The sequence below is a fragment of the Sander lucioperca genome, chromosome 13 (genome assembly GCF_008315115.2).
Source record: "Sander lucioperca isolate FBNREF2018 chromosome 13, SLUC_FBN_1.2, whole genome shotgun sequence".
Classification (NCBI taxonomy): Eukaryota; Metazoa; Chordata; class Actinopteri; order Perciformes; family Percidae; genus Sander; species Sander lucioperca.
In genome coordinates this window covers 7,424,122-7,442,089 of record NC_050185.1, presented here as the reverse complement: position 1 = coordinate 7,442,089, position 17,968 = coordinate 7,424,122, and the positions used below count along the sequence as shown (strand labels likewise).

Sequence of the window (17,968 nt, the reverse complement as noted above, 5' to 3'; positions counted from 1 at the left end):
ATTGTGAGTCCAATTAGCCTTAATACATTGCCTCCTTCCCAATGTGACTACTGCACATTAGTAGACATTGCATTATTGGTGCTTAGAGTAAGACAATAGATTTTTCCATTCTAGCTTCCACATCTGTCACTTAATTAAAGCTCTAGTTTTCAACTATGATACAAGAGAAGTCACACAGAAATAAGGGTAAATGTAAACATTGAACTGGGTTGTAAAGGTAATAAATGGTTACAGCAGCTATGCTGGAGTCCACACAGTGTTTACACAAGAGCTTAACCATGTCTGACAATTACTGTTTGGCCACAATGCAGTGTTTTCCCTCGGTTTGTGGAAGACATAGGTGCACGTATTTGTCTGGGGGTTTAAGGGTCCTCCCTCGAGAAAATGTTACATTTTGAAATTTAAAAAAATGCAATTTGACATCATTTTGGACCATTCTTATTACATTATCGCTGTCTAAAACGTAGGAAAAGCTAGAGCAGATAATAAATAAAACAATCAAAAATCTTAAATACAAAACTTGCTAAATAAGTCCACCAGAGACCAACTACAACCATTAGTTCGGAGAAAAGTAATTTAGTAAGCTTTGATGCTCCCGGTTGAGTTTACATTCATTTGGCTTAAGGGCTGCCCAGCCTTATAATGGTAGGGAAAACCCTGCACAATGTAAATACTAACATGCAAGGTGACAGTGACTCATGGAAATAAGAGTTCAGTCTGGATTAGATCTGACTGCATCAATGTGTTCATTGGTCCAACTATTGAATTACACTAAAGCTGACGTCAGTGTAGCACGATGATTGCTGTCGTTCAGAGAAATGACACTATAAAAAGAGATCTCTGTGAGCAAAGTATGCTGAAATAAGTAAATGATGTAGTTCTGCAGGACCCTCTCCCACTGACACCATGTGACTCTGATAGATTAGGATTCTGGTGAGTGACGTTATGGAGCGGCCTCACCCTCACACCCATGTGGCAGAGAACAGGAGCGTGACTCAGATGGTCACACAGTGGACCACCCTACTGTTGGCACCGCAGTCACAGTCCAACACTGACAACATCACTTAAGCTGATGGTGACACGCCTCAATTTGGAGTCAACAACCACCAACAGGACCCCAAACCCACACAAGCCTCAGCCTCTCTGGTGTTTGTGGTGTTGAAGGGGAAAACCAAAGTGACGACTGAGAATCATACGAAAACTATTTGAGTTAACATGAGTTCATGTGCTTTGGTGGTGAAGAGAAGGACCCAATACCAGCTGTAAAGCCTGTTTAATGGTCATGTTTGAACCATTGTGGAAAATTGTGTCCTCATGTTCACATTCAATATATTGTGACTGAGCCAAAAGTGATTAAAAATGTTACGATCGCCCATTTGACTCTCATTTTTTAATCATGAGCAATTGCTAGACTGATGATACAGCTATTCATCTACCCATAACTGTCGCATTTTGGTCTCTTTTAAATATAGTCTTAAGAAATGACTGCATTGCAAGTACAGAATTTGAACAAAAATCTATTGACCGTTTCTGAACCAGTGAACTTCTTGCTTTACTTTTTCATATTTTACAGTAAATGTGGATGGAGAGATTGTTCTTTAGGGAATTCCTGAAAGTTAAGTCAAACACAAGTCAACTAATGAACATAACTAAACGTTTGAACACTGAGTCACATTCAATTCAAATCCTGGAAAAGGTTTGAACTGTGCAGAGACATTCTCTAACCAACAGAGAGTTGTCCAGTTTCAAAGAGGACATTATGATCATTTTCAGGTTCATACTTGTATTTTGGGTTTCTACTAGAACTTGTTTACATGCTGTAATGTTAAAAAAAACAAAAAAAAACAAAACATTTTTCATATACCTGTTTTCACCCTCTGTCTGAAATCTCTCTCTTTAATCCCCTCTCCAGAAAAAAAGCCCAGTCTGCTCTGATTGATTAGAGTTTCCGTGTCGACCACATCTGTGCTCTCAGCGTCTCTGCACTGTAGAATGACTGTAACGGCACTGTAGCAGCACTTTCTACCTATATATAGTATAGCTGTCAAAACTGTACAGCCGTCCTGACAGCTCGTTTAAAAAGGCACAGTTCCTGAATACGGGCTGTGTGCATTTCTCTGTGGATTGAGCGTTTTGTTGCTTTCCCAGTATTTATATAGCACCTTGACCTGCTTTATAATAAAAAAAGAGATGGAAATCTCAGTTTTTACAATAGGGGACCTTTAAATAAATTCATCTGAATCTTTGACGACAACATTTATCTCCAAATATTATATCCAAACAAGATGTTATATTCAGTGATAAATACTAATTCCTTTTGTCATGTTCTGAAAGAATTCTGTGATGGCCACAGCCGTGGCCACACAGCCATCTTAAAGGCGGTAACTTCATACACTAACATTTATCTTAGTTCATGCTGTTTTCCTTAAGATTGGTTTCTATATATTTTCAGACACATTATATATTTAGTTGTAAACAGTTATTTAGTTTAAATAATGTACAAGACACTGGATTTGGTTTACATATATACTTTATTAGTTTTGGATTGTCTTTTTGCTGTAACGGTTTTCTTTTGAGCTTACCAGTGTTGCGGATTCCACACCCTGGAGTGAGGCATGCAGGCTGCTGGGACAAAGGGGTGGCGTCTGGAACAACAGCAGCTTTAAAGGGGTGGTGGCCAAATTGGACTCTACCACTACTTATGTCTGGGGGGGGTGTAGCTTTATTTTTTCCCAAGATATTTGAGTTTTGATTTGTGTTGTATCTAGTACATTTATTCGGTTAATGTTAATTAAGATTACATTTCTTTTGGAATAAGTGTTTAGTTGTTTTTTTTGTTATTTGTAGTTTATGTATTAGTGTTATTGTTAGTCTTCCCCTGGGTGTCAAACCTGGTTTGATCAGCCAGTATATAAGTCCCTTTTGTTTCTCTTATAGGAGGTCAGTTGTATTTTTGAGTTTGTTATGTTCAGAGCTTAAGTTCGGTTTGTTTGTTTGACCGCTTTTAAGGGCCCAAACTTTATCTTTATTTTGTTGTAATGATTTTGTGGGTAAAATAAAAAAACCCTTTTTTGAAATCCTCTTGTGACTCCTCTTGCCTAACTGCTGGGTCCCTGACAAATTCCCATGAGAGTATTTCTTAAACATCTAAATATCTCTAACATTCAGTATACCCTTCATAGTGTAGATACTGTATATGTTAGGTGAAATAAATCATATATACTATAAATCCCAAGAAATTGAGTAACCTTACACCCCTCCTACCTTGGACATTGAGGACCGCACGTGCTCAGTCTCGGCCTGGGCCTGTAGCACCTCCTGCCTCAGCTCTGTCAGCTCCACCTCCAGCCTGTCTTTCTCAGAGTGGGCTGTTTTCAGCAGGTTCTGCATCTCAGTGCTGTCACTGGCACTCTGCATGGCCTTCAGCTCACCCACCTTTTGCCTCTCAATGTCCACCTGCGCTTTCAGCCGACTGTTTTCCAGTCTGAGAGAGTCTGCCGTCGCCCTCTGCTCCTCTGCGGCCTGTGCTGCCTGACCTCCGGCCTGCAGCTCTCTGTCCAGCTGGGCCTGCAGCCTGTCCATCTCCTTCCTAAGACAGCACACCTGGCCCTGGGCCTCCTGGTGCTCCTCCTCCAATGCCCGCAGGCTGCCTGTCAGTAGGGGTGTAAACCACACCTTTTATCATGATACGATATTATATTGATTCTTTGGACGACGATATTTCAGTTCATAAAAATGCAGCGCAGCCAGGGACGATACAGACATTTCATACACAAGACATGCGTAACGCCGCTGACCCACCAAAGCGCATTCGACCCGTGCTGGACCGTACTCTGTGAGTAGCATACGCTTCAGTCCATCGTACTCCCCCTCTCTCCCTATATGAGCTACTGGGCTATCCGGGTCTGTTATTGTTGTTGAAAACAAGTGAAGGCGCTTTCTCAGAGATATATATTTTTTTAAATATATACCAGGCTATTTATTTCAGATAATTTACATGTGTTGCAGAATTTTCAAATTGGGCAGGAAACCCTGTCTTTGCATTTTATTTTAATCACATCTGTTTTAATAAAAGAGCTTGTGAAAAGTGGCTTTGACTTAAAACTGAACATTTAGCCCACTTTGTAAAAATATATATATTAGAGATAGAGATATATATTGTGTATCGCCATTCAGCCGAAAAATACAGAGATATGATTTTTAGTCCTGGACTAGTGGAAGATCTGATAAGAATCAGTGTGGAGGGGCCCAGTTTGGAGAATTTTGATGCTAGGGAGTGTGGCAAGCTGGTTTAGCCAAGGCCAAAGGGGAAGAAGGCCAGATTACAGGTGTTGGCCATCTGAGGGGCATTTGACAGCAAGGGGGGACCACTATAAGACTTTGAGTACAGTATAATTGTGCTTCAAATATAAAAAAAAATGTACCAACTCCTTATTCTTGTTTAAAATAATTGACATAATATATATATGAATGTGACCTTGAAATTGTGGCGTTAATGGCGATGCGAGGAAAAATTTTGGGTGCACCTAAATTTTGTGCTGGTGCACCTAAATAAAAAAAGTTAGGCGCACCAGTGCGACCAAGGCAAAAAGTTAGTCTGGAGCCCTGTATCATTTACGCCCGTTACGTTTATAGCAACTCAAAAAAGCAACTAAAATATGATTTGACAATTTAATTACTGAACTCTCTCAGACCTTTTAATTAAAAACAAACAATTCTTTTTAATAAAAAGAATACATATGAAGTGGGAATCTAAAATAAAGGGGCATCTTACAGAAGATGCGTATCGATATTTTCACTGTGGATCAATAATATTGGATCGTGGATCATTGAATCGATATATATGGATCCAGATGGATGTATGGTTACAGCCCTACCTGTCAGCTGCTGCTGGATGTCCACCAGCTTCTCTCGTTCGAAGCGCGAGCTCTCGACCAGCTCGGCGTACCTCTGCTCCAGCTCGGCCAGCCGAGGCCCTTGGCTGCTCAGCTCCTCCTCCCTCTGGGCTTGAGCCTGGGCTTGCTCCTGAAGTCGGCCAGCGAGCGCCTCGTTCTTCTGGGCCCGCACCTCCAGGCGCTCTCTCTGCTGCTGAAGCGATGTCTGCAGGAGGCGCTTCTCCTCGGCCAGACGCTCGTTCTCAGCTGTCAGCTCCTGCACCACTTGCTGCTGGTCGGCCAGCTCCTGCAGAGTTGCCTGCAGCTCTTCAGCTGTGCTGTGGTGGCTCTCCTCCATCTTGTGAATCTGTTCTGTCAGGCTCTGCACTGACACATCCCGCCCTCTTGCCCCCACTACTACGGCTTCCCCGCTGACGCCGCTGCTCGCCGATTCCGAACGCGATGGGATCTTCTCAAACTCTGAGGAGTCCGGTGATGGCGAGCCCTTGGTGATGTCAGAACTGGAAGAGACAGAGGTTTTCAGAGGGCTGGCAGTAGAAGGGAGACTGTCCTGTTGCGTCAGACCATTCACCAAAGGCTTGGAGGGGCTGCTTATGTTTGTACTGGAGAGAGGAGAGGCCTCCAAGCAAAGCAGCTTTTCCTTCAGTGCCTGGTTCTCCTCCCTAAGCGCTGCCAGCTCTCTCTGAAACTTGCCGTTCTTCTCCCTCAGCTCCCCGACCAGCACAAGGGCCTCCGCCACCTGTCCCTGCTCTCCACCTGCAGCCGGCTCTTGCCATGAGACAGCGTTGGTTGAGGGTGAAGAGGAAGCAGTGGAGGCTTTACCTTTGCAGCGCTGCAACTCCATCCTGAGATTGCTGATCTCTAAGTCTTTGGCCTTGGCCTCCGCCAGCAGCTCTTTCACCTGGCACTCCAGAAGCCCCTTTTCCTGGCCATCTGCATCTCCGCGGGACTTGGTTACGCTACGTGTCTGCTTTGCCAGAGTGGAGAGGCTGGAAGTGCTGGCACTAGAAACCATCCTCTTAGTAGTAGAGCTCCTAAGCTGGTCCCTCAGAGAGATGCGGTCTCTTGTAATGGTAGAAGGGATTTCTCTAGGAGCTGGGATACCAGACTTCTTGGCTGCTTGTGCACCTGCAACACAGACCAAAACACAAGTACATATTGAAACAGTGTTCAAGTACCTAAGTGGTCAAATCTGCATTCATCATCGACCATCCACAACTCTAAATATAATGTAATGTATGTTTTCATTTGTTTCTCTATTTCAGCTACACAGACACTTCAACAGACTGACTCGTAGATCATGAGTCATAAAGGCGTCATAAATGCCAAACTATAAAACTATTAAAATATCCCTTTAAAGTTAAAATCTTGAAACCTTGTTAATAAGTATAGATAATAACCGTATCCTACATTCACCACTGAGCAGTAAAATATACTACATTATTAATCTCTGGTTCGATTAAAAAGGAAACATTGCTACAATATCTGTAAACTATACAACAACAAAAAAAATGCAAGCATTAACAGAATATGTATGAAGTCAAACTCAACTAATTGTGTTTAGCACAGTCAATGCGAATTGTCACATCAGTTACACTCAAGAGGGAAAAATGCATCCCCTTGGTGGTGCCAGCGGTGACACAACAGAGATTCCAGTTTACAGTCAGGAAACTTTCAAAGATAAAACTTTCTCAGTAGAATTACCACACAACAGGCTTGACTTTGAAAAGGGAAGGTTAATGGAATCAGCGTACAGACGTGCTGGGATCATGGATTTGTTAACATCATGTAATGACACTAATTGAATGGATAGTGTGTCACATTCAGATGCTTGTATTATTCAGCAGTTTCATGTTGCTGGTCACTGTACCCTATTCACATATTGTTCTCTGTTTGGACAACAGAGCATCTGCCTGGCACTGTCTGTCTGTTACTGTCTGTGGTCATTCATCGCTGCAGCAGAGCTTAACTGTGGCATTTCAAAAAGGCATCAGCGTGGGTCGCTGGCGCAAGCCTTTTCCAGACCTCTAAAATATGAAGAGTATTTACCGATGCCCGGCGTGAGCAGGGTGCTGCTTGAAAACGTTTTATTGTTTATTTTCCAATCATCAGCAAACAGCGATGCGGACACAAGGGGGTTGCTTGTTTCAAAGGATGACAAAAGGTCCCTGTGCACGTGGAGCATTCAGGCACAAAGCAGCTTAAGCAGTGCACAGACAAAGACAGCGCTGTGTCTCTCACATGCATACATCATCATCAAACCCACAGAGCAGAGACTAGACAGACAGCCTGTGTGCGGAGATAGACAGCGCATCACCCTGAGCAACACGTGCACACGTTTCTCACACACACACACACACACACACACACACACACACACACACACACACACACACACACACACACTTGGAATGGAAATCCTATACCCCTGTGGGTTCTTTACTCTGCCATTGATAGGCACTTTGCACAGGCTATCCCCTTATTGAATAAACTCGCAATTGTGGCAGGAGCTGCCAACACTGGCACAATTTCTGGGGTACAAAGCCGTTTAACATTCCCAGAGTGTGCAGCTGTGGTTGAAAAAGTGAGTTGGGCTTGCTAATGATAATCCAAAAGTGTTGAGTAAACAATCAAGGTTCAGATTTTAAAGAAAACCAGGGGCTATAGAAATGAAGAGTGGCAGAATGACACTCAGCTGTGTCGGTTCTGAATGTCAGTGAGATTAGGCTCTCAGTTAAAAGCCACTCTTTAAACAGAACAACTCCAACCCGTTTGGATTGAAAGGATGCTTTCATTTCAATTCACATTAACAAATGCAGCACTTCATTCCCATCAGTTAGAATAATTTTGCTACCGGACGGAGCTGCACTTGATAAAAGATCCAGCGTGCCATTAAAAATCTACAGGCACTTTTCTGTGCACTTCACAGAGGGTGAAGCCATGACTGACAGAATGAGGACAGCATGCACTCCTAAATGATGTACTGTCACATGGAAGATGTTAACACTAAAGTGGGATTTATGCTTCTGCGGGGGCTCTACGCAGAACTTACGCCGCAGCCTACGTAAGTGGCCTGAGGTTTATACTTCAGGCTCTAGCGTAACTCTTTAAAAGAATAGCAGAGCTGGCGTGTGTGTGTGTGTGTGTGTGTGTGTGTGTGTGGGGAGTGTGTGGCTGCGGAGTGAGTAGCGACTCTAGAGTCATAGTGAGAGAAACAAAGTGTCTCCCCTGTGCTTTCTGACCATGGTGGGAAATCTATAGCAGGAAAAGTTAACCCTCTCCTTGATTTCATGTTGTTTATGGAGAAGGAAAACCCGGAAATGAGTAAAGGGGAAATGCAAAGCTACCAAGCCACGGCCGAGTGGACCAATCACAGTTGTTGTGGTCTGCGTCGCCGCGACACAAAGTTATGGTGGGGATCCATTTTCGCGACACGACTGTAGCGTGGTGTCAAGACAGCGTTCTCTTATTACATCCATGGTTGACGCTCCACGCCCTTGACCGGCAGCTGATTGGACGAACGCGTCACATGGGTCTGGCTACTCCCGAATTTCAAAAGCAACCATCATGGCGGCCCAATCGGAATACAATCTCATATTTTAGGAAAATAGTTCACCGAAACGGGTTTCTGAAAACATTTTAAGCGAGAAATAGTACATACAGTTGCTGTATCTGTCTTCATTTCAGATCGACAAAGGTCAGTTTGAAAGATTTTCGTCAGATTTTGAGAGGCGGCGAGCCGAGGACTCGCAAGAGACTTCCCCCAGTCTCCCCTGTGCTCTACTTCTATTGGATTGTCGCGTTCAACGGATTAATTTGCATAAAGATGGGCATCGGCCAGCTTTTTTGACGCGCAGCATATTTTCCCTTCCTGGGATGCTTTGCGGGTGCTTTAAAGTCACTTGACGTCACCCATAGGAATAAAGTAGAGTGCGGCGCGACAGAAGCGTAGCGTGGCCAGGTGAATCTGCACTGTTACATTTTTTGAGAGTTGCACGTCAGGCTACGGCGTAGGGCCCGTATCTACACGTACCTACGGCGTGGATTTAACGCAGGGCCATAAATTGAGCTATAATCAGCACTGGGTGTTACAAATGACTATTTACTATGCACTACAGGAAACTTCTAAACATCTTATAAACTTCTTAATCACATCACAGTCTGATGTGATTTATGCCACCTCGGAATGACAGGGACCGCCCCCGTGATTACGTTGTTTTTCCGACTGCCAGCGTTCACATGGCCGGGATGCGTGTTCTTCTTCTTCTGTTATACTGGCGTTTGGCATAACAGCTTGTTGTATGACTGCCACCGACGGTTGGCCGTAGCCTAGAGCATCAGGTATGTGAAAACATGGAGGCCACAATAACAAAAGATTTGCTGCTGTTTTCTTATACGAGCATACAAACAGCACATGGACAGGTGTTTGTGTTATCTGCAGGACAACGAACGGGAAAGGACACGGATAAGGTGTTGGTTTTTATACATGGGCCTATTTATGAATAATTTGAAACATGTTATGTCTGTGTATGTTTCTTGGCAGAGGCGTTTGTCCACAATAAACAGTTTATTGTCATTGAAATATGTTCAGTGAACCAAAGTCGCCTACATCAAACGTCAGTTGTCAACAACGTGTCACCAACTGGGAAATTCGGTTAGCAAAATCTAGCCCGAGTTTCCCACCTCTGATTCCCACAGGAAGGGACGTGAATGATGATGTTTTCACTCGGAAAAATGTTTTTCCGATGTCTATGAACGCAGCATAAGATCAGTCCATTCCCATGAGGATGAGTGATGCCAGGAGTGGGATTGTAGGACAGCCTTTCATTTGCTGTTCCTTCATATTCAGTTTTCCTCTTGCTCTTAGCGAATAAAACCCAGATGGAGCACATGAACTCTCTCATCTTTAGATCGCCCACCTCTTTAACCATGACATCACCACAGCTGCTTAATGTGCACACAGAAATGACACCAGTGTGGATGCCAGGAGTCAGCACAGACAGCAGGATCCTAAAGAGGAAGAAACAGCCACTAGAGTTATAGTTAGAGAACCTCTTTATAGTCTCTTTCCCAGAAAGAAAGATTATAAAAACATCAATCCCACAGTTGGCCAAATGTTGGCTATTAAAAACAATATTAGACCAAAAACAATATTGTTTTATAGAGCTGATACTGACCACCGCTGACAGTGTATCAATCTGTCTCTAGTAGATAAAAAAAATACCACCCCAGTGAGTTTCCAAGACCAACACAGCAGCTGTAGAAAATTTATTATTTCAATTTTCACATCATCAAGTGCCCACTTTGCCAGACACAGAACCAGCGGGGGGCATGGCTCTGCCAGGAGAAAAAGACTTGAGATTAGATTCTACTTAAACTGACACTTAAGAGGGCAGGAGGAGACTTCAAATAAACCACTGACACCTAAAGTTGTCAACTTGTGGCTGAAAATGGCACTCCTCAGTCTCTTAAATGTATTTGACAACCATTTTGAACAATCTAAAATAAATGATTATGTTGGATTGAAGAGTGGAGAAAGAGAGACTGAGAGAAGAGTTTCTCTTAGACACTAGAGTTGAGACGTCCCTGAAAGAAGCAATTAACCTCCAATTGCTCTAGCCGAGCTGCTTAGTGGCCACCTGTAAAACACTCCCAGGACAGAATGTGGGTACGTGCATTAACATGTAGCAGCGCACTGCTGTAAATTACATTGCCTGCTTAATGTTTCGCTTGATGAATAAAGGAAACAGAAAAAGGGCATCTACATGTGTGGCTGGTGGATAACAATTTATTCGGTGTAAAACCAAGCCAAATACAATAAAGACAAAAGAACTAAGAAACAAAAGAAGAAAAAAAAAAAAAAAAACAGCCATTAAGTTTTTTGGACTGATGTTGCAAAGCCTTTAGAGTGACATTGACGTCAACCTCTTTCTTAATGACAGCAGAAAAGAAGAGAGGGTTAAAATTACTTAGAAAATGTCCACCCCATCACAAAGTTCACACACTACATTCCAGTAGTCTGACTATTCAGCCAAAACAATAGTGGGTGTGGAATTTTTGTAAAGCTACTGTGTGGTAGTAATTAGGACACAAACATCTTATAAAGTGACAGTTGTAGACTGTTTTTTTAGAGCGCACAATAACATGCATTTATGGTCTTCACAGATAATTATTTTTTACTATAGGTGTGCTAAAACATGCAAGACCAAGGTGGTTAAGAGTTAGCTTAGTCTTAATTTAGTGCTTTTTTTGATGTAGGCCGGCTAAGGTCCAGGACCATTTATAGCTACCTCTGAGAAGCACTAAATCTGTGAAAAGGAGCGGAATGGGCCGTTAACTTGCTCACTGAGCAGCTTTCCTCCTCTAGCAGGGAATAAATCCTCATGCAGTGTGAGCAGTCTAGCTCTTATGATAGCAAAGTGTAAGTACCACCAAATACCAGTTTTGAAGAAAGAAAAGAAAATCACTCACAATGACAGAGAACATTGTCACAAATCAGTATTTTTATATTCAATGTCTCAGTGACTGAGGAGGCTGAGCATATGAAATGAGTGGGTTGTTTACATTAACTAATTATCTAAATGAATTACACAGACTGACTTCCAGTAATCCAAAAGCTATCAGTTATTCCATGGGAAGTCAGCTCCCTGATCAAAGTAATGCACTGTGCTGGCTTCTTTCTTTCACTTTCTTTCTAATGAAGATAAGCTTTCAAATCACAGCAGGAGCCGTGTGGCTGGATGGCATCCAGCACCAGCCAGTTAACTGCAGCCTGCCTGCCAGCCAGCCAAGAGGTGACAGAGTGCATCATGAGCAAAGTGCACTGAGCCTTCAATTTACAGCACAGGAGGGTCATGGGTGAGGAGTCGTGATGAAATAATGACTGCAGGTGGTCAAGAGTCAGAGAGTTGGCACCTAAAATGACACACTGGCTTAGTCATCCTCACAAACAAAAGCTTTGGATGGGAATCTCTCGCTGCCACTCCTCTGTCTTCCCTTGTGTCTGTTACAGGAAATGTGGTGTGCAGTTTTTCAGTCAGGTGGAAGTGGAGAGGAGGGACAGAAAACGTAGTCTGTGGTTCTGGCCTTCCTGTTGTCCAACTGTCAGGGCATGAAATAGGTCAACAGGCGCCTATCTGTCAGACGCTGCGACTCACAGGCATTCCTTTCCTCTTACCCGAGTGGAAGATAGACAGAAGCGAGGCTCCATGACTGCCACAGTGACTGAGCAGAGATTAGCCTGGATGGTAAACTGCATCACAACAGCACAATGTGCTACTAAAAAAAACACGACAACACCAATTGTTGAGGATAAAAATGTTCTTCATTGTAATAAGGTATAGTACACATCTTTAAAATCAAGGTCCACAAGTCGGATCAACAGCAGATTTTGTAATATAGATAACAGGTTTTGTGAATGCAGCGTGATAACATCTTACACTATATTTTCTAAAAAGAGTCTTGAATCTCTGACTTTGCTTTCAGTCTAGGACAAGACTACATATGCATATGCAAGGTGATAAATAAATAAGCAAACAGATAACAGAAAACCACAGAAGCTCCTAACTACAATGCCAAACAAGGGCATTCTGATTTATTATAAGAAGAGCAGTGTCTGTGTTTGCACTAGTCGGCTGTGTAAACCAGATATACTAAAACGATATCATAAAGCTGCAGAGATCCACTGACGGCTGACAGCAGTCTACCACCTGTCTTTGAACCTGAGTTTACAGACGGACGTCACAGAGCATTTGAATGGCTGTTTGCATTTTGGGATAAGTTCATCAAAACAAACTTTTGGCTAAATGTTTGAGATTCAGTGGGTGACTTTCACACTCACAAAATTGATTATATTTTGTCAGCTAATGCTCTAATACCACTGTTTTCGGTTAGTTTTACCTACAACATAAAATAGGTCTGAGTTGGTTGCATACCTTTTTACTGTCATCAGCTGAATGGAGGTGGTAATGTATAATATCATCAAATAACACAAAAGGCTCCATTTAAACTCTTCTACATACAAACATGCATAAAATAGTTAATGTTCAGTGACGTAAAGAATAAGATACAAATGTGAAAGTATTTGTGTTGCGGTTATTTAATGATGGGAGTCTGTGTTGTTTCAGTGGCTGATATGCAGGATGCATGAGAGGAGAAGGGGAAATATGCTCAATAGCTCAGGTGATATTTCTTCTCTTGGGATTACTCAGTATATAAATCATATATAATATATAAATCAGTAGAAAATAATAAAAATGTAGCAAATCAAAGAACGTGTTTTGGTTGTGGCTAGTCTAAGAAGAGGCTGGATATCATGAAAAGGTAAGGAGGAGAGACTGAAGAAATCGTACAGCGTTGACTGGCTCTGATTAATGTGGACGGACTAATGTGCATAAACACACCCTTATACATTCTGAGTCTAAGTCATTGGTGTGACTCTCTTGTCAGCATGCTGCATGTTAATCAATAGTGCCTAGAACTGACCAGGCAAACCTTCCGCCCTCCCTTTAAATAAAAACCTTCACTGTGTATTTAAACTGAGATGCTTGTCTCCGCTTGAAAAATGAACAGCTCTGTGCTTCCTCTGCGGCACAGCATAAAAGTGCAGCATGAGAGCTGGCAAGCCACCGAGGGCCACTTGGCCTGGGTTCTTTGGCTCCCTTAATCATTTTTGATTGAATCATTTTAACTGGCCTGCATGCTAAGACTTTTTACACAGCATCCTTATGCTGATCCACTCTGCTTAACACTACTTATAGAGCCAATACAGCCTACAGAGATATCCAATAGCGTGGACCATGAGCCGGCCAGCTGTGAGGGAGAGTTTCTTTATGCTCAGAATGGAAAACAGTTTAACACAGAACTTGCTGAAGGAATAATAATATGCCATTTGACATGATTGCAGGTTTATAGGATCAGCGTGTGTGATGGGTAACAGGTTGTAATGAGTATTGCTAAACTTAGTTTTAAGCTTCTGATGATTTCCATCCTAGCCTTATACCTTTAGAACAAATGTTACCAGATTTAGGGTGTATTAGGCTGTGAGCTACTTTGCTGGAATTGAACACAAAAAAGATTAAAAAAAATTAAGCCGTAAATAGGGTTTTGCAAAAGAGAGGGTACTGTGGCTCCGTTTCCACTGACCACAGCTTTAAACATAACCAACAGAGAGGAAACCGAATTTACAGAAGGGATCAGTCACCAGCATTTAGAAAAGCAAAGTTTCAGACAAGGCAAAGTAAATTCATGCATTGCTTTTAAGCACAGAGTAATATTGGTGACCTTTGACATGGAAATTCATGGCATCTTGACAGTCCTTACCTTGGAGAGAACCAAAGAAGCTATCATATTAGCTGTGTCATACAACCCGCAAAAGGTTACTACTACGTCACCAAGCTTCCAACGCCACTCGCCACTTTTTTTTGCGAAGATGTGTTAATGAATTCCGCTGTGCCACTTTCCGGAGTGACTGGACAAAGATACATAAATCAACAAGATAACACCCAGTATTCCCGCCTTCACTCTCAAAAAGTGCTGGATGGCAGACAACAGAACCTACATCCACAGAAACGCCAGGATTACTGTTCCCAGAGTGAGGACGAACCACAGCCAGCTGCTGACAGAAACACAAATCATATCAGGTTGATTTGGTATCCATTGAACACATGATCACTGGGCAGCTTACGTGTCAGATCCGATTCAAGTGTTTTTAGGATGTCAATTTTATACACGCACTGTTAGTTACTCAACCATAAATTTGTGATTCTTATGAGCTCAGGCCTGAAGGCTATAATAAACTAACTTTGATGTCTAGGCTCTAGTCTCCAGTTACACAAACAGGACATTTAAACAGCACACTCCTCCCTCTGCAAACACAAAGCACTGTGGAATGGCCGGTGTGTTTATGGTACCAACTGCTAACTGCCATGGAAAGTATGACTGATGTAACTTCCTCAGTGTCCCAGCTATCAGAAGTTGGACAAACGTGCTTCCTTAAGCCAAATCCCTGCTCTGCGTCAATGTGCTCTGATATAGTGTTGAGATAGCACAATGATCTACGCATTTCCACATTCTGTCTTGTTGTTGCTCATGGTGGTGTTAAAGTCTGCCACCCACCAGGCACAGTGAATCAGTGCTTCACTAGACAGAAAAGTATTTAGCATCAGTGTAGTAAGTAGTAATAAATGCTGTGATATATTTGTATATTGACATATTTGACATGTTGTAAATTGTATGTTTTGTATTTTGTTTAAAAATCAAATAAAACGGTTATCATGCTTGTTTATGATTATTCTGGTAACGAAGCTATATCATATTAGCTGTGTCATACAACCAAGGGGGTAAGCCTCTCCCCAGAACGCGTAGCTCCTATGGCGCCATTTTGATGCTACCAAGCCATCACCTCCCGTTAGCATTCCATTGACTGCCATTCATTTTGGCGCCACTTTGACAGAGAATAACTTTACATCTGAAGCGTTTAGCAACTATTTGTCCATTGTTTATTTCTAAAGAAACACGAAAATGTATAAAAGGCTCCATTACCTTGTATCTCACGTTATGGCTCCGTAGTAGACGTTTTTGTAAAAATAGGCTAACAATTGTGTCATAACCACGAGACTTACTGTCTCATAGTAGAGGAATTACCGTATGGTACAGGAGAAACTCGCAGGCAGTTTCGACTTACATTCGCTGTTTAAGTGCCTGTGCCTATGTTATCTCCTTACATATACCTACGCTCTCTGTCTCTGCAAGATTGGGAATGATTGAGATTTCTCTTGGCACAGCTACCAGAAGACTTACAACTTTCAGACAGGTTGCTCACATCACATTTACGTCGTCTCTCTCTGTTGGCGGCTGCGCAGTTACACTCAGCCATCACCGGAAAATGGTTCTAATATCCTTCACTGGTCTCCGTCCATAGCAACGGGATCTGTTGGTCCATTTTATATATATATGTCTATGCATACAACCCCCAAGAAGTCACTACGTCACCAAGCTTCCAATGCCACGGGCTTCCGGTCTCGACTGGCCAAGGCACGCCTGCCTGGTGGCACTTATCTGGGCTAGCAGGCAGAAATAAATTTATAAAATCACCTTTAAAAAACACCCTGCACATACACACAACTATTTTTGTCGATTAGACGTCTGCTTACGTTGACGTCGGGTGGTGCCATAATGGGAATTTCATGAGGTCACCAAACACTATGCGCCAATTAGCGTGACAAAGGCTTAAGTTATCCTGCACTAACAGATGCATTAAAGCTGACAGGAAAGTCAGGACGATCAAGTACAGTCTGTTCACAACCACACTAATCAGGTAAAATAGACTATGTGGGGGCTTAAAAAAAATATCTGGAACACAAACTTATTCCGAAGTAGAATATTAGTTAAAATATTAGTCACATTTATGTCAGACATAGACAGTCCTAAAGGTAAGGGAAATAAATCTTTGAATCAACATTTAATTGTGCAATTATAGTGTTAACATTTGAGAAATGTCATACTGCATGTCTGAACTGAGTTGGGTTTCTGTACCAGCACCCATAAAAAAGAATAAGTTAGTGTTGCTGTACTGCAGTGTGAACAGAAACAACAATGTTATTCCAATGACAACACGCTAACTGCTACATTGATTAAAAAAACACTGTGCTTTTTCATGTTTTTGGCAGCCTCTTTAAACATTACAGCTACCTTCAAGCATCCTAATCAAACTTCTGGAGAAACCACAAGTTTCCTATTTTTGACCAAGTGATAGCCACAACAACATATTTTACCTCACTACATAAACATATTTCCTTTAATCCTGGATGTAAATGGGTACAACTGACTGAGTTGTAGCCCTGGAAATAGACCCACTGTTATTGGACAATATATTACTGACAATTCATCAACAGCTGACAACATGCTGACCACTGGCTCTGGTCTTGGACGCTCTCCTAGTGAGCCAGTGGAGACAGGAAGGCTCGGTGTAGTAGCCTTCAGTTTAATTTGGTTCTGATAACAACCGCCTTATCACTGCAGCAGACAGCTTACTCCTTAGACTGCCACTTCACAGATAACACCATCAAGCAAATCTGAAGAGCTCCTCCTGGTCCCACGTTTCTTTCCTTACTTCCAGCATCAGAACTGTCATTCTACTTTCCAAGCCCAGAGTCTGACAAACCTCAGCTGGCCGGGTTATGTAAAGAGTTTTAGATATTGCCGTTCATTTGAACAAATCACATAATGAACCCCTGCTTTGATTAAAGGTTTTAAAGTCTGTACACTTATTATTATACTACTACCTTGTGAAAAATCAATTCAATAGTTTCTGTGTGTCTTCGGTCCCTTAGTCTCTAGCTCTCTTGGATCTATAGCTTCATGTCATAAGCAGGCATAATGAAAAATCATGCTGTTTGATGATCAATTCTCATTAACTAAAGAGGCTCATTTGATAAAATGGAGAATGCAAATGTATAAGAATAACAGGTCAATAAATTATTATTGCTGACTACTTCATTTCATAATGTGGGAGTTGGACTGAGGATCATGGACCAAGCAGAGTTTAAATACTTCACATAGCCTGGAGAACATGATTGATTGTATGGAGTGTGACTGTGATGGCGTATTCTTTTACTGGCTGAGCAAACGTTTCACTCCGACTAATTTCATTTTTAACCCCACATACTTCCACATATGTGCAGCGATCTCATAATCATTTTGTACCAATAGTAATAATCATCAACAAGCAGCCCAACTTGCTTAGTAAGTAGATAATAACTAGTGAATTGAAGAAGGTAATGTTAGCCTCCTTTGTTCCTACTTTTTGACTCAACACTCAATCTTTTGTTTTGTATGCAATGTATTAACTGTGCACTGTATGCTGTATGTGTGTGCATGCGTGGAGAAGAAACTAGGAGCTAATCGTTTCAAGCATGCAGCAGCTTGCTACCATTGCCTTCCAATCTGAGCCTACTGTACTGTATCTTCAAGCAACACACGCTACTGCTATGAAGTGAGGCAGCTTAACACCCACTACTGACAAAATACTACACTGTGTGTGTGTGTGTGTGTGTGTGTGTGTGTGTGTGTGT

At 42.2% G+C, this 17,968-nt stretch overlaps 1 protein-coding gene across 5 annotated transcripts in view; it reads right to left on the bottom strand.

The window, feature by feature from the left end:
* Positions 1-17,968, bottom strand: part of specc1 (sperm antigen with calponin homology and coiled-coil domains 1) — an 88,190-nt gene that overhangs the window by 38,953 nt on the left and 31,269 nt on the right. For all 5 annotated transcript variants that reach the window (XM_031310828.2, XM_031310825.2, XM_031310827.2 and 2 more), the window contains 2 exons: positions 4,878-6,023; positions 3,265-3,650 (listed from right to left, as the gene is read on the bottom strand). In XM_031310828.2, the coding sequence (XP_031166688.1) occupies positions 3,265-3,650; positions 4,878-6,023 (1,532 nt within the window). The remainder of the gene's footprint in view (positions 1-3,264; positions 3,651-4,877; positions 6,024-17,968) is intronic.